General features: G+C 33.3%; 2 protein-coding genes across 2 annotated transcripts; one reads left to right on the forward strand and one right to left on the reverse strand.

Moving 5' to 3' along the window:
• Window positions 1-385: 385 nt before the first annotated feature.
• On the reverse strand, window positions 386-6,501 carry LOC129947852 (uncharacterized). The gene is made up of 5 exons (XM_056058590.1): window positions 6,223-6,501; window positions 5,911-6,110; window positions 1,243-1,417; window positions 916-1,132; window positions 386-850 (listed from the first exon to the last, which is right to left on the reverse strand). Exons 1-5 carry the CDS (start codon window positions 6,413-6,415, stop codon window positions 733-735), a joined length of 903 nt encoding a protein of 300 aa, XP_055914565.1. The 5' UTR covers window positions 6,416-6,501; the 3' UTR covers window positions 386-732.
• An 8,450-nt stretch (window positions 6,502-14,951) lies between these two features.
• Window positions 14,952-24,637, forward strand: LOC129947612 (protein FAN-like). The gene is made up of 16 exons (XM_056058243.1): window positions 14,952-15,351; window positions 15,418-15,687; window positions 15,757-15,934; window positions 21,495-21,680; window positions 21,748-21,819; window positions 21,871-22,064; window positions 22,142-22,333; window positions 22,489-22,540; window positions 22,621-22,904; window positions 22,974-23,077; window positions 23,131-23,313; window positions 23,369-23,516; window positions 23,574-23,663; window positions 23,723-23,851; window positions 23,906-24,384; window positions 24,456-24,637. Exons 1-16 carry the CDS (start codon window positions 15,338-15,340, stop codon window positions 24,560-24,562), a joined length of 2,682 nt encoding a protein of 893 aa, XP_055914218.1. The 5' UTR covers window positions 14,952-15,337; the 3' UTR covers window positions 24,563-24,637.
• The last annotated feature ends 1,216 nt before the right edge of the window (window positions 24,638-25,853 follow it).

Consider the following 25,853-nt stretch of genomic DNA (forward strand, 5'->3'; position numbering starts at 1 on the left):
AAGTGTTTCAGAGAACATTAGAAAGAAGTTTGACTTCTACATTTTACCCTAACACTATGGCGTATACTTACTATTTGTTTCATTTTGCTCGCAATGTAATATGGTGTATATTCGAGCACTATAATGTACTTTTTTCACGTGTTAAAGAAATGACAGCTGCCAAACCATTAAACCCACTACAGGCGATTGATTTCGATGCTTTGGGAGCCCTCATATTGAATGTATGATTTGTAATACGCGCCTTAGTTATAAGAAATCTTTTTCTGAAGTTTTTAAAGAAATAATAAGTTTAAAAAATTTTGTTTAATTATACCCAATTAGAAATTATATTACTTTGAATAAAAATACTTGTAAAGAAACCTACACTAAACAAAGAAAAAATGAATTCAGCGCTTTAGATAAATCGCCAGAATCAGCAAACAATTTATTTAACTTTCCGTTTCCGTCCGTTCTCCATTTCAAACTAATTAATTTTGCTTCCATATTTGAAAATGAAAAGTGAATTAATAGTTAAGTTTATATAAATTAGATCCAATTTAAAATAAATTAAATTTTGTGCGAAAATGGTATAGATTAGTGGGTTTAGTTGTATAATCAACAATTAGGTATATTATATTGTTTTCTAGGCGCCCCTATATTAGGTATTAAGTAATAGGTGCGTGGGTAAGACATCATCAGGCATAAAAAGGCATCAGGGGTGAATGGGTGCGCAGTGCCGCCACTTAGCCGTATTCATGACCTTGGTGGTTTTATAAGCTTGCTTGACGGTGGCGGTATTTTGCAGAATCCAGCCGCATCGAAGACCGGAAGTAATTCGCGGACACGCCCTGGAATACTGCCGTCTAACATTCTTTATGGAAAATTAAATTAAATAAATTGAAGTTTTTGATAAAAATATAATTGACATTATTTTACCTTCGCTTGTATTCAATTTTTGCGCCTTTTAGGGGTATATTAGCTTCGGTTGGAAAGAAGGTGGCGTCATAGAAATTCAAACCATTCTGTAGCAAAATATTGTACTCATCCATTGATGCCAGCGTGACACGGATGACTGCGGGTGCCAATTCTCGTTTGATATGACGTTCGGTTTTTTCGCCAGTACTTACTTCAGTTTTAGGTGTGGCATTATTAGCTATTGTTGTAATAAATTGAATGTAATAAATATTTTTAAATGTTTCACTTAAAAATTATTATGCAGATTTATTTTTATTATGTAGGTAATATTTTTGCTTTGACACTTGCCTTCGGGGTCTTTTTCAGGTGGAGTCGAAGATGAATGATGAACATGTATCCGAACAACTTCGACAACAGAATCGAAGCGATAGAGAGAATGTCTAATATCTTCGACTGGTATGTCTTCAGGAACATCCAAAACGTATAAAGTAAACGTTTTTCGTGGTCGACAAGGAATTGCTATCTAAGAAAAAAAAAAACTACAAGGTATTAAAATGAATGACAAGAACATAAATTTTGCACTTTTTTACTCATATGATATTTATAAAGTGGATATAATTTAACGATTTTTGTATAACGCATCTTAGAAAGATGCCTTATGTTAACGTGCTCAGGTGCACGCTTTTAGAATAAACATTTAACCCAGAATGTTGATCAAAACAGAAGATGTTTAATTTTGTGCATTGTACGATGTGTGTTTTAAAATAAGAATAAAAACGATGAGTGCAATGTTTTGTGATGCAACAAAAGTGTTTTTCTTCAAGGCAAACATGATATATTAAGAATAAGCTTAATTTCTATAATCCCGTAGTATTATTTTGTTTTATAGTGTTAAAATTTTAAACAATACATCTGAGAAATGAGACTTCGTAATTCACACGAAAGGAAAAGGACTTCAATCATAACTATACCATGAAACCAAAAATTTAAGTGCTAATGTTTAAAAATCCACATGCCCGAAATTCTGTGGAGGCTCGAAATCCTATAATTGAAATCTCTTTCATATTTATTTATGCTTGAGATATGTTTTGGGCTTTTAAATGAATTCTTGACAGCTGGTGGTTAAAATTACAATTAAAATTGAAATTAAAACCTGTTTTTGAAATTGTAGAGATAAAGACAGATAGATAGATAAATTCTTCATTTAAACAAAAAGATTACAATATAATTTCCTAAGAATAAGGACATGACATTGACTGCCGTCTGCCTGAATTGACATTTCATAAGTAATACAAAAATATATAAATTGAAAAGAAAATGTAATATTATTTAAATACAAATATTAGAATAATTCACAACGAAACACAAAATTACAATTTATAAAAATAATACAATTTTTTGAATAGTAGGCTTTACTCAAAGTAAAGTTTTGACAATTTTTACGTGATTTGAAACACAGAAAAGACAAGTTTGTATGATTTGCAACATAAAATGAGATAGGCTTAAAATTAATTTAATAAGTGAAACTGTTCCGGTAGTAAAGAGCTTGTCCACGAAATTTGAATACGTTTAGCCAACCTAGTGCTCCATTTAGGATTTCGTAAAATTCTTGCATTGTTAAAACACTTTTCCGAAAGTGTAATCTACGAATTTCTTGTAAAATTGGGCAAATAGCTAAAAAGTGGTAGATATCTTCGATTTCTCTTCAGAAATTTTTGAAATTGTACACAAATTAAGCAATATTTTTGTTCCTCTACATTTCTACAAGATCGATTTACTGAAACGTTCTAGTTTAGTGAAAAAGATCTATCAGTGAAATTGTTTTATATATCGTGTGAACTTATCATTGTTTGTGACATTATTGTCAGAAATGATATCGCAACCTTTTTTCAAATGAAGTTTGAAATTTTAGAATGTCGTTGTTTAAGACATCTGACATTTATTGAAATGCTTGATTTTGTAGTAATCAAATTAGCTGTACATTTCTTTTCGTCCTTTTTGAATTGTGCGATAGAAAGCTAGGAAATCGAATCATACAAATTATGTTCTCAGATTTCGGACGGCAGGAGAGAACACGGAAATGAAATCTTAGAAAAGAATACTGGCCAACTACATAAATCTTCTATGTGAACTAAAAATCGAATAAAAAAGTGAATGAGGCTTTGGGACAAAATCTGTCAAGAGACATTTTTTTATGAAAGATTTAGGACTATTGTCAGTTGATTGTAAGTTATTGTGGCAGCACTGACTAATACAACAATATTGTGAGCTTAAGTTTGATAAAGTAGTCCCAAACATTTTAACGAAATGTAGTGTAAATTTGCCTTTCAGTGAAAAAAAAAAATAAAATAAAATCGGTTCAAAGTTAAATTTCACTGAATAACAAGATACCTTTTTAGGGAAATTAAATTAAAATTAAAAAAAAACATCAAAATGATTGAAACTAATTAAAAATGCGAACGTTGAATCGTTGTAAAACTCATAATAACGTGTTATTTATTTGCTACCTTGCCCAAGAAAGTGTAAGTATATTTGCAAATGGAACGTTTTTGGTATAACTTCAAAAATAAAGCATGTTTTGCAGTTAAAAGTGTAAAGGCATTGCTTTTTTTGTATTTCGTGTAACATATTCAAATATAACATAGGTCTTCTTTTGCTTTATATACTTACACTCCTGGAATAAGAACTCTTTTTTTGACATGGAAAAATATAAAAACATATTATTATTCTGTATAATTTGGAAGAAAGTTTTAAACAAAATGTGCTGATAAAATAAAAACTTCGATATAAAATGATTTTTGTTTCTTTCGCTCATAATTAGAAGTGCCGAGGTTACATAGGTTTTTTTTATCCACTATTTAATAATTAATTTACTTTTAATGTGGTCTTAAATCTCACAAATATCAAATTAATAGCGTTAACAAATTATATTTAATTTTGCTTACATATTTTTTTTAAATAATAATGGTATTCGTGCTACATGTAAAATCATAAGTTTACAGAAAATTTTTCGTAAGGGTCTTTTTATTTGATTAAATGCTGTGTAATTGAATCAGCTGTTTGTTAAAATTTACATATTGAATATTAAAAATTATTTTGTTTTTTTTTTAATAACTCGTACAAAATTTAATAAAGTTAATATTCAAAGATGCCAAAAATAAGCAACAAAACGAAATTTATTCAATTAGGTATATGAACAAATAGCTTTTAAAAAATTATTCATTTTAGAACTGTTCGGTGACATACTTGTAATTAAAAGTCACAATGACGTTTGGTTTATAAGTTTATCAGAGCAATGTTCATAGTTGTATCTACTAAAATCCTTGGAGAATTTTAACTAAATTATGTGAATTATTTCTTAAACAGAATTTGACAGTTCATTTACCAAATGGTAAACTCATCCATTTGTAAATATTTTTGCTTGAATACCTTTATTTTATTGTTATGTTTATTTCTACTGGAAGTTCTACCTGTACACATTCATATTTACATTTTTACATTTAAGACTTTGTTAAATAAGAGTTTTTGTTAATTTTAAATATTTTTAAAAATTCTAACACCACAAAACGTCCATTTTAATTTTCAGTATCATACCAACTCCATACGACGCTTAGATATTTGATAGAAATGGTGGACATTTTTGTTTCAAGAACTGTTTTAGGCGTGTTCATTTGACATTTTTTATGGTAATTGATAAAGTGTAATCAGCGTAATAACGCGGAAAAGCAAAGGGCAAGGTCTTAATCTTTGGACTGATTGCAAAGAAATAAACCACGACTTGACAATTTTTTTTTTGTTGAAAATATTAATGAACAAAGGTGAGGATTGCAAACATTTATTTGGATCAAACAAATAATGGATTTTAATCAAATTTTAAAATATTGTGTAGTAATTTTTGGAATCAGCAATAATTTGAGCGTTTGATGGCAATGAGAAATTATATGTAAAAACCCAAACCACGATTATTTTTTTTTTATCAATGGAACAATATTATCAATGGCACGATACTGACGGTGTGGATGAAAGTTTGGTAAGCCCTTGGAATAAAGGTGGAATAACGGTTTGTTTTATTAATAACAGTGGTATTTTGTTTCACATCTGCGAAAATCACGTAAATATCTATAAAATGTATTTTTTGAGAGTAATGATTTCTTCGGAATTATAGTAGCTTGGAAGATTTCTTATTTTAATTAATTTAAAAACATGACAAATCATGGATTGTTAACCAATTTGTTTGAAAGTTATTATTTATTAAAGAAATTAGTAAAAATAAATATGTAAGGTTGACAAGGTTAAAATGGGACGGTTTATAAACCCTGCACAGAGACTATGTAAAGAAATAAAGGCTTGTAGAGCGTCACAACGAAATTTAGTAATGAAACGCAGGCTCTGCGCATTCCTAAAATGCATTCCTTCACACAAATTTGTTTGGTTTATTATCTAACATTCCATCTATGTGCATACATATGTACAATGATGTGGAAATACATGCAACGTTGAATAGAGCTTTAATAAATGCTTATACAATATGTAATCGGAGTGTAACTATTCACCCGTTGGGAGGTGTTTTAGCGTTTTCAATTGAATAAAACTGTTGAAAATAATACCAATGATGGTACAAATTTTGCACCATCCTTGATCCTTGATTTCCAATTTCCTATCCCTATCAAATCACTTCAGCTTGAATATCACGTCATTAAGATCAAATAAGTTAATTTACATACATGAGTCTATTAAATTATTTTTAAATGATTTTCCTGATCCTTTTGAACATTTTATGAATTCTAAAAAACGTTATTTCGCGAATTAATCACAATATTCCAAAGCGTATGCACGTAGATAAACAATAAAATTATGAACGTTAATGAAACGCGATATTTTTAACCACTTTCGTGCAACTTTAATCATTAATAGACATAAATAAATTTCACAAAAACTGATTTTATGAGTGTTAAAAGTCTGTAGATTTATGAAATATAATTTAAATTTTTGTGAGAAAAAAAATTCATAGATTACTTTTCGATAAAATCTGGCTCCGGTGACTTTATGAAATCCTTTCTTGAATATGGCTTGATAATCTTCTGGATGTGAAAACTTAAAAAGGATACCCGTTGCAGTTTTAGTCAAACTAAAACATCCTTTAAAAGTCATCTTTTCGCAAATCATAGCAGCACGTTCCATAGATAGTTCGTATGATGGTGTCAACAAAAACGCTCCTAAACATAACCAATATATTACGTAATATATCACCACATTTCACAAATATTTGTTTTCTTTAAATTCAAATTTTGAACTTTTTTTGCTATCCCTTGAAATTGTGATAATTACCTTTAGCCAAGAAATTATCATTCATTGAAACTTCTGAGTCAGTATCCTCATCACCGCGTTTGTCTGTCCATTTTGGCTCCGAGGACAATTTATGCGCGGCCATTTTAGTGATCAAGCTTGATTGTGGTCGACTACGTGGAAATTCGTTTTTTTCCAGTTCGATATCCGAGGTGTTTCCGCCCAAGTACGACATTTCTAAAAGGATTCACCGTATTTTTTCTTTTTTAAGGTTAAAATTTAAAATTAAATAAACCCGCACCGTAAACTAAAAATAATCCACTGTAGTTGATCAACCTTTGAAGCGATCTAAGAATTTTTTAAAAACCCCATCAGCTTTTATAGAGGAGGCAGAGTTTAAGATTGTTTTATTTACTCGTGGTTGCCGATCTTAACAACTCTCAAAATGAGACACAATATAAGTTATAAGTAGGTACAATGTCAACGATACCTAAATATATGATGTTCTTATTTATTTTTTTAAAAGAAAATTGTAACAAATTATTATTGTACAGACATACAGATCTATGTTCATATATAGTTTTCGCTTGATTTGTTTTATGACTTCTCACGACATAAATGAAATTAGCTTTAAGATGATGCTACCTAATAAAAAAATATACGCAATTTAATTCCAAAAGGAGAATTAAATAAAGAAGATACTGGAGTAAATTGGCTTCACCACTTATCGAATTGCCATTTTTAAAAAAACAAAAAAATACAAACAAAACTGAAAAAAGAGGAAATAAAATTATATGCAATAAAGAACTTATGTAAGGTCAAATAAATAGACTACATCCGTTCTACTCCCACAACTGTGTGTTTGCGAGTTCCAAGTAGGGATTTATTCTTTTTTGGCAGATATTTGAACTGAACAAGTTTTGGATACATTACAAATGATCCCCAGTTTTAAAATTTTGCATTAGCTCTTTGGGTGCAGCTTTTATTGGTTCTTTTAAAAATAGGTTATTGGGACATTTAAAGTGCAATGGCTTTTCAAGACAAATCCGATCTTTATCTTAAAAGTCAAGAATAGAGAGCAATGACACTCTATTTGCCACACCCCTTGATTGCACGAGTTTTAATATTGTTGGTAATAAAACCGTGCCATACTGGTTTTGACATTAATATATTTTTGAAAATTTTGAAAACAGGTGTTTTTTAAGGTTATGAATAACTTTTATTAACAAACTAGTTGATATATATTTTCTGCAAGAAGATTTAGTTAATTCAAGAGGGTAGTTGTGGTCAAAACCGTCAAACATCATCCTTTAAAAGAGTACAGTGAATTTAATTATTTATATTCCAAACAAAATTCATATTCATCATATTCAGATTTGATTTTTTGAGTTTGATAAATAAATAATTGACAGGACCATTGACTAAGAAACCAACAAAATTAAAAAAAGGGTTTTTCAATAAGAGCGGGTAGATGTTGAAATGGGATAAAACAAGCTGTGCGTGAGGTATTATCAAATTTTTTTTTTATTTGAAAGGTACATGTTTGCCATTAAATGTGAAATATGACATCATTTAAATGAACACCTCAGCTTCTTACGGTAGCACGGATCCGAGTGGTGCAATTTTGAATGACTCTTCCGCATATAACCGGCTGAATTTGAGCGTTGGCTTGTGTTATGTTCATCTTTAAGGCGTCGTCGACGTTGTCTATGGTCATGAACTTTGAGCTCCTGGGTCAGTTGGATCTTGTGCGGGTGTAGGCCCAAGTCTCGACGCAAAATTCACCGAGTTGTATTCTGCGAAAGGCCGAGTTCATGTTTATGGCAAGGAATAGACTGCCTCGGGTTCTGCTGTACACTTCCACGGGCCGCAGCGATGTTCTCGGCCAATCTTGCGTTCCTTGAAAAACGGGTGTTCGCTGATTGTTTACTGAACCAAAAGTTGAAGAGATTGTGTGGGTCGACGAACACTTTTTTTTTAAATTCATTTTTATTATTTCATTCTTAAACCTATCTTAAAGCTAGACAAAAATTTATAAAACTAGCCTAATTATCCATAACTTACAACTAACTTAATGGTCCCATACGGACACTCTAAGTTAAACTATAACACTAAAAACTAATGCCTTTCGGCCCTAAGATCAATTTTACTTACTTACTTTTTTACTTAAGGTGTTGCTACAGTCCTGTGTGAACTAGGGCCTCACCCAACAAACTTCTCCATTTAGCTCGGTCCCTAGCTAGATGTCTCCAGTTTCGCGCTTCAAGTTGGGTGAGGTCACCTTCCACTTGTGCGCGCCACCTGATCCGCGGTCTTCCTCTACTGCGCTGTCCTGTGGGTGCGGATTCGAAGACTTTCCGGGCCGGAGCATTGGTTTCCATGCGCTCTACGTGACCCAGCCATCTTAGTCGTTGGTCTTTTACTCTTCTTGATAAGTCTACGTCGCTGTACAGCCCGTACAGTTCGTCGTTCCATCTTCTCCTCCACTCCCCTTCGATGCATACGGGACCGTAGATCACACCAAGAACTTTTCTTTCGAAGCGACCCAAGGTGCTTTCATCCGCTTTTGTCATGGTCCATGCTTCTGCACCGTATAGCAGGACGGGGATGATAAGGGTCTTATATAGCAACACTTTGGTCCCTCGAGAGAGGACTTTACCACTCAATTACTTTCTTAGTCCAAAGAAACAGCGGTTAGCAAGAGTTATTCTGCGTTTGATCTCAGCGCTGGTGTTGCTTTCTGCGTTTACAGCGGAGCCTAGGTAGACGAAGTCCTTGATTACCTAAAAGTTACGTCTGTCGATGGTGACGTTTTGACCAAAACGTCGGTGTTGTATGTCCTTTCTAGACGACAGCATGTACTTTGTTTTGCCCTCATTAACCGTTAAACCCATTTTTGCCGCCTCTGCCTCAATACTCACAAAAGCCCCATTGACATCACGCTGAGTTCTTCCGATCATGTCAATGTCATCAGCATATGCCAGTAATTGGACAGACAGAAAAAAAATCGCATGACAGCGGATCACCTTGTCTAAAAACCTTTTTTGACATTAAAAGGTTCTGTTAAGTTGTTTCCAACCTTTATGGAGCAGCGTGAATTCTCCATGGTCATCCTGCACAAACGGACGAGTTTGGCAGGGATGCCAAAACTAGACATGGTTCTTTACAGCTCGTCCCTGTAGATGCTGTCATATGCGGCCTTGAAATCGATGAAAAGATGGTGGGTGTCGATTTGGTGCTCTTGAGTTTTTTCCAGGATCTGCCGTAATGTGAATATTTGATCAACTGTGGACTTTGAAGATCAATTTTACTTCATTTAAATTTTATTTATTTTTGTATTTATTAGAAAATTTGAAAAAAAAACTAATATCAATATCCTTTTTTATTTTTACTTACAAACTACTTACAATAAGGTCCTTAAATAAAACTTAAAACTAACTTAAACTATCTATTCTGCCTTTAAACTACTTAAAACTAGAACAACCACAGCAGCAAATCTAACTATCTAACATTTTTGTTTTTTATATTTTGTTGTCTTTATTTTTTACTTTTATTTTGTTTTTAATGTTTTTTATTTTTATTTTTTATTTTTTTGTTTTTTTTTCGTATTTTTTTTTTATGCCACCATGCCTATTCTACTTAAAACTAAACCCTAATACTATTAAACAAGTATGTAAGCCGGCCAAGGCTTAAAACCCCATCCCGACTACCCACTATCAAGTGCCGATTGAAGCCACCAAAACTGGTTCTCCTGCTTCACCCTATCAATTCGGTCCCGTTCGGACACAGCCCTACTGAACCCAGGGAGCTCTGCTCCACCTTGTGCCATAACGTCCCGATTGTACAGGAGTCGCCTATCCAAGGTTCGTCGTCTGACGTGGTAGATTAACGGAACAGCCAATCTATCCTGTATCAGACCGCATCTATCTAAAAAGAGGAATGCCTCTGGTGGAATGAAGCCGCTCAAGCGTGCACTCGCAAAATACTAGTCGTTTGGATAGAACGCGCGGAAAATTAGATTGTTGACCTCGAACGAGTTTTATCATGAAATTGTCAATTCTGTTGATTCGAGCTCCGTTGTATAGGACCTCGTACCGGACCGGTAAAGCGTTCGTAAACACTGCCGCTCGAACACCCGAAACTTCTCCATCTGGGAAAGGGCAACGTTGAACCACACAGGACAACCATAAACGATCATTGGCCGTATGAGGGCCATGTAGCAAATTACCTTCACTCTGGGGTCAAGCCGACTGTTAAAAAACAGCAGTTTCGTCAGAGCGAAGGCTCCTCTGGCCCTGGTCAGAGCAGCATTTATATGTCTGTCGAAATATAAATACTGATCTAACCAGATACCGAGGTACTTCACTACACCTTTGCTCGTTAATGGCTGCGCATGAAGATCAACGATGACCATCTTGCGCCAATTCTTGCACGTATCCCTCGTGGCCCTAGCCAACGGAGACCGGAACAGAATTGTCTCCGACTTCTGAACATTTATTTTCAGTTTCCAGCCGTCGCAATATCGCTGAATCTTGTCGATACACGCTGCAATAGAATTCTAATAACCTCAACCTTTCGGGCCGTTCTGTACGCAATTAGATCGTCGGCGTACGCAATTGCCTTTGTAAGACTACCTATCAGATCGCTGGTGTAAATGCTGAAGAGAATCGGCGAATTCACCGCTCCCTGTTGAAGACCATTTTTAATTGAGAATGTTGAGGTAGAAGTTACATTTCCACTTTTGACAACAACCTTTCTACCGGTTAGCATATCATAAAGTATATACAACAATGGCATACGGTGTCAAAGGCCTTTTCCTAATCAACCAGAATAGCACCATCTTCTGGTTCATCTTCTGATGAGCCCATGAACCATTACACCGGGCGAAACGCATATATGAACACTCGCACTTGTGAGGTCTGTAACCGGATCTTACGCAAGATCTAATAGGTTTATTAAATCTTTCAGCAAAATTATATTTAAAAGGGTTTGAGTCGAAATACTGTATTTGAAAAATTTTTAATTAATAATTAATTTTATTCTATGAAGCAAAGTTCTGTATTTTAAAACTCTGGTTGGTCAACATTCTGTTGTTGTAAATTGGCTAAAGAGAGAAATCGTTTTGATTATTTAAGAAGTTTATACTCCGTTATCAATATCCTTCTTTATAAAACCTTCTCTATATAAATCATTATCCTTCTTTTTAGCCCATTTTCATCACTTTGAAGTACAGAATTTTTAAAACAAAATATTTTTTTTTAATAATGCATCAAAAGAATTTGTATTAACTCTTATTTTGAAAATGTTTATGACAATAACATATATTAATTGTTTTTGAATAAATGTGACTTTTTTAATATTATCTCTTTTCTTAAAACAAGAGCAAAATGTTACCAAAAAAACAAAATTATCTACTTAATAGCAGTAACTACTTTAAATCACTTAAAAATTTAGCTAAGCTAAGTCATAATCAACAATACCCGTGTTTTGTTGGGAAATCTATCCATAGTAAAGTAGGATTTTACACGAATAACAAAAACAATATCCATAGTGAGAATAACACCGATAAAAGTTAGAGTAGAATCTCACTATGGATATGTTTTTGACAACGAACTTCGAATGGATCTTATGTGATTTCATTCTCAAATGTTGGTACGATTGATATTGCGTTTGTATCTCGATGGCTGTGTTCGTTGAGTAGTTCTGCATTAAGAATCATGTGTGTTTTAAACAGCGGAAAAAATGAATCTATTACTGTTGATATTATTTAGTTTTGTTAGTGAAAATGGACTAACTGGGCTTATTTTGCATGATTTAGATAAATCTCAACTCGATTCAGGTATATATAATGTAGTAGTCTACGAGCAAACCCCCTTTTTGAAGTTTTTATTATTATTGTGTTAGATCTTCTTTCAGTACCAATTTTTAAACACAAAAATCTGGCCACTGCGGATTGTTTTGTTGGGAATTTCTCATTTTACTATGTATGAAATGTGAACAAAACGCACGTATTGTGTCAAATTTCTTTTAAAGAAACAATTTAAGATTTGGCTTCCATTAACTATTATTGAACAATCAGTTTCAAAAATTTCGAAAACAAAATAGGACTCATTTTGATCCCGAAAGTGAAGATTTTTGTTAATATAAAATCTGAATTCACTCTTGGGTAGTAAGCCTTTGAAATAAATGTAGAATAAATTGCCAATTTTATTAAAATATCCGTTATGTTAAAACAATAACATCATTAGTTTTATTTAAAATCATTTTGCTTTATTTCTCCAATTTTTTTAAATAGTGTCTATTGGTCAACAAATGATAGAATCATTTGGCCAGTTTATAAAGTCTGTTTTTTTTTTTAGCTTTCGTGGTACTGTGTGACAGATTTCAAGATCTTTACAATTAACACCGCTAGATTTTTTCTTGTGGGGTTATGTGAAGTTGCCCGCATCGATTGACGCCTTGAAAGAAAATATTCGGCTTGTTATTGCTAATATACGGTCTTAGCTGTTGCAAAGAGTGGTCGATAACTGGGCTTCTCATATTTAAATTATTATAGCCAGCCGTTGCCTAAACATTCCCCAAATTATTTTTAAAATATACATAAAAGCAAACCCTTATCTTTATAATTAAGCTTAATTCTTGCCCAGAACAATAAATTATATGTTTATTTTTTTCTTCTTGAAAAGCACACGTTTAAAAAAATGTTTTTATATTTGAGAATGCGGAAACGTCTGCACGTACAAACTGTTCACTTTTTCTGTCAGAAATTTAATTTCTATAATGCCTTAATGAAAATTTATTAATTTATTTATTTAATACAATCTATCATAACTTAACTTAACTTAACACTAGCTTAACATTTTTTTTTTTTTGCAGTTCTTGTTATCAGTTTTCAACATTAATTCAATTGAGTTCTAAGGCCCACATAAAAGCTCTTTAATGTACAAGAACTAACAATTTTGATTTTATTTAACTTAAAATTACAAGTGGTGGGGAATTCGGACTCAAAAAGGGAAAAAGTAAAGGGTATCTTTCAGATGGGATTTGGAAATGTTGAAATCGAAGACTACCATAGCAGCGTTACAGTGACGAAGAATTCTGGACATTGGTTCAAAGTACCCGTAATTAGTGCGGTGATGAGGGATATAGAAAAGGGAAACAGATCGCAGATTTCGAAGGTTAGTGTTAAGATGAATATCACTCAGGAGTGCCGGGGAATCTATATTGCCCATTAACAATTGGTAAGCAAATAATATATCAGCGTTTTTGCGTCTAATATATAAGGGCTGCAAACCTATCAGTTTTAGTCGATCGGCATAAGGAGGCAAGTTGGATGTATCATCCCAGGGGAGGCCACGTAAGGCAAATCGAACGAAACGTCTTTGAACATTTTCAATTCTGAGTGAATGGTTTTCATAAAAGGGAGACCATACTTGGCATGCATATTCAAGATGAGGACGGAATAGGGAAATGTAAAGCGCTTTAGTTACATAGGGGTTGGAAAATTCTTTTGACCATCTCTTAATAAAACCGAGAGATCTAATAGCTTTATTAATAATATGGTCAAAATGGGAATGGAAATTCAGGTGTTTGTCACACATAATACCAAGATCTCTAATAGAATGGACTACGTATCCGGGACAATTATAAAGCATGAACCATGTATTATTAGCAGATCCAAGCCTGCTTAGTCTCAAATTCCAGTCCGATAGCTTCCAGGAATGGACACATTTGTTGATTATTTCGTCCTCCGCAATGGTATTCACTGAGGTGGTTTGTTGCAGAGAGTCAGCAGCCAGGTTTGCCGCATGAATTTCATTACGAATGGATACGTTCCCGATGTCACGTGACGGTATGCCGGGTTGTTTAATGATGTCGTAGAGAACCGATTCAATTTTTTGAGATTTAACATTTAGGCTTTCAAGCTCGCCGTATACACTTTAATTTAATGTTTTCAAATTCGTTAACGAGTCTAACGTTTGTAACTTCACTCATTTGATTGGAGGAGGGGGAGAGCCGGGATGACGAACTTTGCAAACAGCAATCATTATCCGATTTCAGTAGGTTTAACTGGTCAGACAAGTTTTTTTTTTAGATCGTTTGCCGACCAAGTTAGCACCTTTAACTTACCGTCAATGTCAATACGAAGAGAATTCAACCCACCTATTACGTCTCAGTATTGTTTTTCCAAAGAACGTATCGTGGAAAGGCACTGCGTAGACGATTGTTAACATTGGATGCTTGAGTCCTCAACACTATTACAGACGTGATCAAATTTCTTGGAGAGATTAGAAATTTGATCTTGGCAAACGGAATGTTCGTTAGAAAGGGATTCTTTTAGACATTGAATTGCAATCATAATATCCGACACAGATATTTTATTGTATTCATCTCAATAAAACGCAAAATTGCGTAGATAGTCTTTTAGGTATACACTCGCCTTTCTGGCCAAGCCAGCACAAGAGGGGTGTAAGTATTTCCCACAAAGGCCACTGCACTTTAATAGTTCCGCGTTTGAGTCAACGATGACACACATTTTATTGGCGCACGACATAATTAATCAAAAAAGAAATAATATGGTTTTTTGTTAAAGTTTTTGTTTAGTTGTTTTTAATTTTGTCTATGTTTGTTAGTACACAAGCTTATTTTTTTGCAAAAATATCTTATTTTTTGATAACACAAAATTTTCGCTGAATGTGAACTCCAGTTTTCGCTGAACGCAGCTTCTCCGTTCAGGCTATGGGTGTCAGATGTCATTGTCAACTGTCACTTTTTTATGAATACTCTTCTTTGTTGATATAAATTTGTTTTTACAATAAAAAGAGTAAACAAAATTTAATTAATGAAAAAAGTACTCTTCTTAAATTATTATATTACTTTAATTTATTACATTGTGATAGTAAAACAAATATTTGATATCTATTTATTTAAATAATCAAAAAGGGTATAATGACTAATTTTTTGAATGCGTAGATAGACCCGGTTAAACTTATCTATACAGAAAAAACCACAGACTCTGTTGTGTTTATCTTCTTAAAAAGTCCCCTCTTGACCTGACTTAAATCTCTGACTAATACTCTGAATTGTGATTATAAATTTTGCTCAACCTTTTACATTTACCAATACGATTTTTAAAATTCCCATTTCTCTAGATAACATGGATAAACAAAGGTGAATAAAAAGCTAATATAAAATGTCGTAATATTTTACATAGAGTACCTATAAATTGTTTCTTAGATTTTCACTTCTTTTACTTGATCCAAATGAAATATACTTTGAGGATTTCTCTGTGGACCTTTTACCACAATTAACACAAAACAAAACCAGTGATGCAATAAATACAGGCGATATAAATCCGATCCAAGGCCGCTTAAAAATGTGTTCCAAATCGCTGCTATTTGAACCATTCAAAAAACAAATACCATTGATTAAGATTTATTATAGTAAATGCTCAACTATTGCTCCTATAAATCTTGAAGATAATCAGCGTAGTTTATTAAATATAAGGTACTTCTTTTTAGAAGCTATACAATATTGAGTGCGAGTAAATATTTAATTCTATTTACGTCTTTTCAGGTGCAGTCAGTTTGTTGAACTCCTAGAAAACAATATAATAGCTCCATACAAATTCGTTACGTGCGATAGAACTTTTCGATTTGTTTTTCATTATGTTGATGTGAACGATGATGTGATTCCTATGTTGCAACAACTTCAAAGGGCATCTAGCCTTCCTAGTCTGGAGCAAAATAGTATGGTAGGATTTAAATTAGCAAACTATTTAAAATTTAAAAGATAAATATATTTGAAGGGAGATTTATTTTTGGTTTGATGGTAACAGAAAAGAACTCATATTAAACTTTTTAAATAGCTCAATACTTTTTATAATATTTATATTCTAGTTATATTATTGATATAGGCACCTTTTTAAAAGATCATCCTAAACAATTTTAGAAACTTTCCAACTTAAAGAAAAAATTTAATTGCTTTTCAATGGCATTTCCTTAGATATAACTCTTGATATCTGTAACGCGACTAATTTCCGAGAGACCTTCGCTAATATCCTTCAAGTATTTTTTTCTTTTTCGCAAACCAGCTGTTGTTCCTATGGACGTTTTACGGTCCTAGCTCTTCTTTCTGTATTGAAAAATGAATTTATTGTTTAGCTAGGCCCAATCGTATTGCCCCGATGGCATTAATAAAAATTATAAATGCTTTTTTGAACCTCCTTCTAACACATTCCAATTTTTCAAAAAAAAAAAAAACAGGAAAATTATCCGGTGTATGGAAAAAATAATTTCTGACACCAGTATTCAAGAAAGGGGACAAGGCAAAAATAATGAACTACAGGTCAATTGCAAAACTTTCTTGCGTTTCTAAGTTTTTGAACAAGTTGTTTCGGAGAATGTAGCTTTTTTTTTAAAGAAAAAAGTGTCATTTGCGAAAAGTAGAAAGGGTTCGCGAGAAAAGATCCACCGCTACAAATCTTCTCACATTCTCTTATAAATACTTAAATTCTTTAGAATAGTGGTTCCCAATCTTTTTTAGAAGCGGAGAACTTTTTGCATGGGAAATTTCACGAAGATCCCTTCCTTTTTAGTGGGAATAATATGCCTGCTTATTTTTGCATGAAGCTGAAATATCTGGTTGAATTTGTTACAACCATATATCAGGCTCTGCATCAAGACGGAATCTATATTTTGTTTGGGTTCCAAAATATGCAGACAACCCTGATTCGCACATGTATGTTGTTAAAACGGCAGAAGAATTATTTAAGCTTTCTCTGACAGTAAAATGAACTCGTCTTTCAACATAGACCAGAATTCTGATAAAGACTTTTTGTTGCAAAAAGTTCCCTTATCGAAAAATTTTGATTCCAGGTCAATCAAGCACTCAAACTGTAGCGATGTCAGGGAAGGTGGTTTTTCCAACGCGGCAGAGTACGGGTTTATTACCCACACGTTTTCCATAATGTTCAAGTGGCATTCCTCTGGAAAATAGTGGGTTTATGAAACTCATTTAAAATATCATCGGGAATGTCCAAATCTATGTCTTCTTTAAATTCTTTGAGCATTGGGAAGCTGTCTAGGTTTTGATTTTTTATAGATTCAGCCCAAAACTGGATTTTTTTTTTAAATGCTTCTATTTTGTCACCGGCATCGAAAACAATTCTTGCCTTCATTCTTTTTTTTAAATATATCTGACAGATACGCCAATTTCAATAACCAACGCTCATTACACAACATGTCCCCCAAAACAAAGTTATCGTCAATGAGGAAGGTTCTAACTTTAGCTCTCATTTTGAAAAGTCGCTTCAGTCTTTTTCCGCGAGAAAGCCACCTAACTTCCACGTGAAGAAGTAAAGACGTATGTAGACTACCTATGTTATCACACAATACTTTAAAAAGGCTTGTATCTTTTGGTCGTGATTTAATAAAGTTGATTGTTTTAACGCTTTTATCCAAAGTTTTTTTAAAGGAGACCGGCATTTTTTTCATTGCGAGGGCATGGAGGTGTAGAACGCAATGGCTACTGGTGCATCCTTTACGAATTTGCTTTGTTCTTGGCCTTGGTACCGTCCGTGCTTACATCCACAAAGTTAACCCATGGTATATGTTATTTACAATTTGTCAATTAAATTAAAAGTTTCAGCACCAGTTAGAGTAATTGGCAACGGCTTGCAGAAGAGCAGATCTTCTTGGAAGGACTGTAGATATTGGTAGCCCACAAATACTATTAAAACAGCCAACCCTGCAACATCCGTTTATTCATCCATGTGACTGTTATTTGACCGCTATTTTTGTGGAAATATTGCACTGTTCGGCAACACTTTACCGCAATTAACGCATTGAGGTTTGTTCCTTTTAACTGATTTTTTTTCTGTAACATTGATCACCGTGGAACTAGTACTAGGCAAACTATCAAACTCAAATCCTTCAGAAATCTCTAACATCTCTGTCTCTTTTGCGGAATTTTCCAGAAGTTATTAACCGGGGATTACTAGTTTACGTACATAAATTATGATTTTGTTTGAAGATACTCGTCAGTTGGTGATTATTCGGCAGCTTCGGGTGCATTTTGCGGAGCATTCACTGGTTTTTTTCAACGATTCAGACTTAAGCCAGCGATCCATTTAAATATTGAAATGTATAAAAACAAAATAAAGTATAACTCGAGCACTAAAAGCAACTTCTTATTAAATTCACCGTTTTACGTTTAGAAGTTTGCATTAACTGACCAAAAATTGTTTTTATTTCAATCGTCACTCTCATTAGTCTTCGCGGATGCAAAGGTGTTCCTAACAACTACAAAATTATACTTCTTTTTGTTGAAAAATCAAAATATTATGTGAAATTTGTTTGTACTAACTTATGCTGATTTTTTAAAAACTAAAAATTTCAATTCGACTGCTGCGATCAAAATTACAAGATCAGATGCCCAAAACTAACTAGTTACTAGCCCGTCTTATGTTTTTTCCAAATATTTTAGCGGAGCACTTGGATATTCTTCGCGGATTACCAAGTGCTCCGCTGAGCACACTTTGGGAAACTCGGCTTTAGAGTAAGTTTTTCAATCTGATTGAGTATACTGACTTTTTAAAATCTTATTTTAAATTCAATTCAAATTTTTTTTAAATCTTCGGTTTCAAACCGTTATCGTAGTTAATTAGGGATCAAATTGCTACAAAATAGATCCAAACAAGTGCAATTTTTAAATTGTCTCTCAACAACCTTTGTTGTTCAATCTGGTGTTCCCAAAGGGAAGTTATCTTGAACCTTTTCTGTTAACTCTGTCTATTAACGACGTAAAGTTATGTTTGTGTTCAAACAAAATTCTCAGTTTTAACGATGAAATGATGAGTTTTAAAATATATGTATTGATAAGTTATCATTTTGGTATAAGAAAAATAGCCTAACCCTTAACCCTTCAAAATGCCAACCGATAACTTTCAATGAAAAAACGAATCGGAAATGTATTTGATTATTGTATTTCGCAGCGAAACCTCTGTCGTCTCTAAACTTTTAAGGAAATAGGTGTTCATTTCTAACCCAACTTATCACATTAATTTTATTGTTAATAGAACAAGTTCTATTACAGTTTTTTTGGAAACTATATAATACATTTTTATTTTCGATTGTTGACCATTGAACGTTCTATTTTTGGATCTGTAGGTAGGTAGGTGAAAGAATGCTTTTCACAAAGTATTTCATTCTAGTGTTTGACAAAGCAGGACAGCTGCAGAGGAAATGGATTATCGGTTCACTTTCTCTTTGGTCAATACAACTACGGCAAAAGGTGTTGTAGGATATACCCAACTTCTCTGCATGAACTCCTATAGGCCAATGTCCGGTACAAACCGCAACAATCCTATCTATGTCTTGTCTTGGCCTGCATAGAAGATCGTTTGTACGGGTTTTATTATAGGTGGGCCATATCTTCCTAGATATAATGCAGTTGGGTAAATTGCTCCACCTTCGGTTCGATTCAGTTTGGTAGATAGAAATGATTTTACCCTTCATAGCACCAAGAGGAATGTTAACCATTTCCGCAAGTGAGCTATGAAGGGCCGATCCTTGCCTGGTAAGCTCGCCAGCACGTTCATTTCCCACGATACTACTAGGGCCCAAGACCCAGATCAGGGTGACACCGAGGTTAATATACAGGATCGCAAGCTCATCGCGACATTGCTGGACCAATTTAGATGAGGATGTGGCCGAGTAATTGGCTTTGACAGCTGCCTGACTGTCTGTGAAGATAGCCGCATTTCAGTTTTGGTTTGGGCTTTATTTAAGTATCTTACATGCCTCCCTTATTGCCAGCAGTTCAGCCTGAAAAACGCTAGCAAAGTCAGGAAGCCTAAAGGATTAAGCTACATTTAGGGACTCAGAAAATATCCCAGAACTAACTCCGCACTCCATCTTTGAGCCGTCAGTAAAGATGGTTATGTCGAAGCTTAAACCTATCGACACGATGTCATCCTCCCAATCTTCTCTGGATGGGAAAATAACCTTAAAACCCTTACTAAGGCTTAGTTTAGGGTCGAGTATAACTCCCATATATTTTGCACTGGCAGACAATGATAGGATTTGACCGTTGAGTCGAGGTACCGTGAGGGGCGGTACTTTAGTTTTGGTGGAAAAAACCAACAGTTCAGTTTAACTTTTATTAACTCCTAGTCCACAACTCGTGGCCCAGCTGCTAACTTTCTTCAAAGCTGACTCCGTGATTTCACTAATCACAGAGGTGTACTTTCCTGACACCAATAGCACCAAATCATCCGCATAGGTTACTGCGTTCACTCCACATCTCTCTAATTTAACGAGAATTGTATCCATGACCAGAAGCCATAGAAGAGGCGAAAGGACATCACCCTGGGTGTTCCTCTACTCTTTCTACCACTGAGCATAAAAATAATCCATTCTCGAATGAAGTCTTCTACACCGAACTTAACGAGCGATTCTTTTATCGATTCGGTAAGAACGTTGTTAAAAGCACCTTCTATGTCTAAGAAGGTGGCAAGAGTAAATTCTTAATAATAATTTTTTATTTTTATTATTATTATTTTTTCTACAGTACGCGTACTTTGGATCTGCAGTCCCTGTATAATGTGTATTTCATTATGTTTAAATAAAAGAACATTGATGGATCCACAATTATAGGCATTTCCTCTTCAGCAAAATCCATGATTTCTGTTATCATAACAAATACCTAGCTTCAAATCCTAAAACATATTTCTATTCCTTAACTGCCTTCAGCGTATAATTGGGATGGAATTTAGAGTTTCTTGGTTGTCTGACTTTGTTAGTTTTTCTGAATAAAGGATACTTATTTAGATTGTTTCACTTTGCTGATTAGAAGTTATCAGAAGTTTATTATTTCACTCCTGCAAAATAAATAGAAAGCTTTTTCCTTTCTGTAATCATTTTAGGAGTTGTTACATTGTTCCCATTGTTTCTACCTCCATAACAATTAAATCAACTAAAAATTTATACAAACACTGATACTAGCAAACCTGTGGTGCTTAACAGAAAACCTCAATAGTCTGTTCGCCAGCCTCCTTACTTTTATATACGCCGAAATACGTCCCCCGATTCACTGAAAATAGAACGGACCTTGCTTATTAGATTTTAGATTTGGTTTTTCTTTATGGCGGATTTGGAACTGTTTTCTTTAATTTTTTGGTCGTAAATATTGCCAAGGTTCTGTTCAACTTTTATCGTTCCTCGAGTACGTTTATTAAAACTGACACATAAACAGAGCTTATTCAATAATAATATTTATTAATTTTTATGTTTGTATTTTAATTTAACTTTTAGATAGCTGCAATTGTATACTCGCTACAAAAAAGAATCAAATTCGACCCACTTTGGTTGAATAATATTTACGAAACAATTGTAGCTGAGTACAATGTCAATGAGGTTAATCCTCTAGTCTTAAATCCTGCTAGAATTTTGCTCACAAATTCATGTATTTACCTGCAGCATTTCAACAACATACAATCAGTAAGTATTCCAATACTTTTCCATTATTTGAGGCACCACTTTGGCTCATCAATTTCTTTGATTTCAGGAACCTGTGATAAAAATTAGATTGGAAAGTGTAACAAGTTTTACGAAACGACGATTTTTATTGAGACAAATAGTAATTATAAATGTTTAATTTTCAACAAAGTTTTACTCTCATTCGTTTTAGGGATTAGAAATTTATTGGGATACCAATCATCATGTATATGTTTCATTTAAAAATGTGACAGAACGCAATAATTTTATAAGATTAGTTGAAGAACAAAATGATTTTAAGCCACCAAACGTTGAACAACACAGCATGACATTGAAGTGGCAAAATCGTCTTATATCCAACTATGAATATTTACTCTATTTAAATAAGTGAGTTTTGATAAACTAATTTGTTGTGTATTTTAATAATTCCATAACTGTAATGTTTAATTATGTTTTTCGTAAAGATTGGCAGATAGATCTTTTAAGGACTTAACTCAATATCCAGTTTTTCCTTGGATAATAACTGACTATACATCAGAAACGTTAAATTTGAATGATGTAAATGTTTATCGGGATCTTAAAAAACCTGTTGGAGCACTTAATGCTGAACGTTTAAAACAACTACGTGAGCGATATGAAGAGATGGACGACCCAAAGTATGTAATTCAAATTTAAATAAAGCCAAAAAATAATCAAAGTTAAATTAAATCAATAAAAAACTTTTTTGTCTCATTTTTCCGGCTCCAAATATACACAATCTTCAATTTGTTGTCTAAATAATTTTCTTACCTCACACTTAATTTAATTTCAGATATTTATATGGTTCCCATTACTCAACTCCGGGCTTCATCTTATTTTACTTAGTTAGTACATAATTGCATTTTATTTTAAAAACAAAAGAATGAAAATCATCAACATTTCTTCCCATTTTTTTCTTTAACAGGTTCGAAAATATCCGCATTTAATGCTGTGTCTTCAAAATGGTCGATTTGATCATCCGGATAGAATGTTTAATAGCATTCAAGATACTTTTAATAATTGTATAACCAATATGGCTGACTTTAAAGAACTTATACCAGAATTTTATGATACATCACAAGGTGGAGATTTTCTTTTAAATTCATACAAAATTAATTTTGGACAACGATTTACTGGGGCTTTTGTAAATCATGTCGAATTACCACCGTGGTCTAAAAACTCACCATCATTATTTATAACAAAACTAAGGTAGTTTGTTTAAAAGGTATTTTTTTAAGATACAAGGTTTATTCATTGTTTTTATTCGGTTTAAAAAAGAGAGGCACTAGAGTCAGAATATGTTTCTGAAAACTTACATCACTGGATTGATCTTATTTTTGGCTATTGTCAAAAAGGCTCTGAAGCTATTTTAGCTGACAATGGTATGTTTAACATAAAATCAAATGTTTCAAATACTTTAGCTGCACAATTTCAGTTTTCTACCATCTTAGCTATGAGGGCTCAGTAGATTTAGATTTAATATATGATCCTGTACATCGTCACGCTTTGGAAGTACAAATATCCGAATTTGGACAAATTCCAATTCAGCTTTTTGACAAGCCTCATGTTTCAAGGAATTCAAAAATTCAAAAAATTGTTGAAGAAAAAGCAGACAAAGGTAATTTGCACAAATGTCCATTTATACATATTTTTGTGAATTATTTTTATTATAGAAATTCAACCTCATTTGGAACTTAAATATTCATTTTCTGGTCACAAGGAATCAATAACATCAATTCTAGTTGATGGTGATACCATAGTTTCAACTGGGAAAGATGGTCTTTTAAAATGCTATTCACTCAAAGATAAACGACAAACGAGGTTTAATTATTGAGAATACTAAAAGTTCTAATGCGAAAATGAAATTTCAATTTTTAGGAGTATTTCATTTGGAAAACTTCCGATTAGTTCTTGTGTCAAGATGGTTGAATCGAATTTACTAATGGTAGGTTCCTGGGATAATAACATGTGAGTAAGTCAAAAATAGAAGAAAAAACAAAGACTTTAAGAATTCATAATTTTTGCAGAAATTTATATAAATGTGATTATGGAATAGTGTCCGACATTATACCGGCTCATGAAGATTCTGTATCTTGTCTAAGTCTTGATCAAGATTTAGGCATTCTTGTTTCTGGCAGTTGGGATTGCAGTGTCAAGTAAATTATAAACATTTGAATTTTATTTAATTTAATCATTTTAATTTAACTTAGAGTTTGGAAAGGTTTTAAGGATCTTAATGGAAAAATGTATAGACTCTCGAATTCAATGATAGCCCAATACGAATTCGATTGTTATATTAATTGTGTTTGCACAAAGAAAACCAGTGATGAATTTTTAGTGATAATTGCAACTAAAAGCGGAGATATATGGACTTGGAAATTTGATTTGGATAATTCGAATTTAACAAATCCCTCAGAACCAATTGTATTTCAAAAACATTACGACCAAGTGTTGAGTATTTGTTTGAATAAAAAACAAACAAAACTAGCTTCGTGCAGTACAGATGGTTCAATGCATGTTACAGACATGAAAACTGGAATGAATCTATTTAAGAAAAAACTAGACTCAACACCATTGGCGTTGAGTTGGAGTGAAAATGATTATTTAATAAATGTTAATGATGATGGATTTATATATATATGGGATTTATTACAAGTTAAATTATATTTACATGTACAAATATTTAAAGGTACGATGATTCTAGAATTACTTTACAAACATTTGATAAAATAAGTTCGTTCTTGTTTTTGTTTTCTTTAGGTCCAATTACAATTGTTACATCACATAAAAAAGACGATGAACTTATAATTACAGCTGGAAAAGATTTAAATGACTATAAAATCAAATGCTGGGTGATATCTACATGAATATGAAATATATTGTTGTTGTGTTTTAACAAAACCTATAAAGTTAAATAATATACACTGTATCCTTATTGTAAATTATGTTGTGTTATTTTTTCAATCCTAAATAGGTATAGTTTTCGACAAATAGCACACTGTGTAGAAAAACCATTAGATTGGAATTTTTGTTAATGAAATAGTAGTTACATTTTTTTTCTTGTATTTTGCTTAGATTTACTCCTGAAGGCATTCAAGTTTTAATGGCAATGCTTATCAGCTCTTACCACAATATGGTTTTTGCACCAATTTCTTTTTTAATTATATGCGGTTTAAATTCTCCGTAAATAAGCAAATTATTCACTACTGCTTTCTTTATCGAAGCAGAAATTTAGACAGATTATCAACTTCTCGTGAATTTGATGCCCTGTCTAATTCCATCCAAGTTTCGTCCTATCCTCGCACTGATATCGTTGTTACGGGTGATTTAAATGTACACAATTTGTCATGGCTTCAACATTTAGGCCAGACAACACCCGATGGAGTGTATGCAGAAATCTTCGCTGAGTTGAACTACCTTACTCAGCTGGTCAACGAGCCCACCCGAATATCGGACGTTGAAGGTCGAGCAGAAAACACTCTTGACTTGTTTCTTACCTCTGACCCTGATAAGTACACTCTATCTCCTCTAGGAACATCTGACCATTGTGTTATATCAGCAAATTTCTCGTGTCAAAACTGTTCAGTTAAAGAAAGAGCTCCTAAGAGAACCGTTTGGCAATACGATAAAGCCAACTTGGACGGTCTCAATAATTACTTCAGGATCTTTTACTGGTCACTATGCTTCCTAGATAGTTACGTTGACGCCAACACTGATATGAACACAAGTTTAATTCTCCTGGGAATGAGAACTTTTATACCGAACAGGGTTAAAAGTATCAGATCAAAGGAAAACGCATGGTTTGATGCGAGCTGTAAAGAGGTTATTAGGGCCAAAGGGGTAAGTTTCCGTTGCTATAAAGCCAACCGTACTGAGGAAAGCCGGAAAAAGTTGAAACAAGCCAGGAAGGCCTGCAACGCCCATATTCGATAGACAAAATTTTTACATGACCAAAAATTACGGCAAAAAATACTGCAATGTCCCAAAGGCAGTACAAATTTTTGGTCATTTGTAAAAAACATGAGGAATTCTTCATCGGTTCCTACGCTCGTTGTCAATGACACTCCTTTTGTTAGCTCTGTAGTGAAAGCTAAACTCTTTGCTAGGCAGTTCCCCGCCAATTCTACGTTGCCAGTGAGTGTTATGACTCCGCTTGTA

The sequence above is a fragment of the Eupeodes corollae genome, chromosome 2, assembly GCF_945859685.1.
Source record: "Eupeodes corollae chromosome 2, idEupCoro1.1, whole genome shotgun sequence".
Taxonomy (NCBI): Eukaryota; Metazoa; Arthropoda; class Insecta; order Diptera; family Syrphidae; genus Eupeodes; species Eupeodes corollae.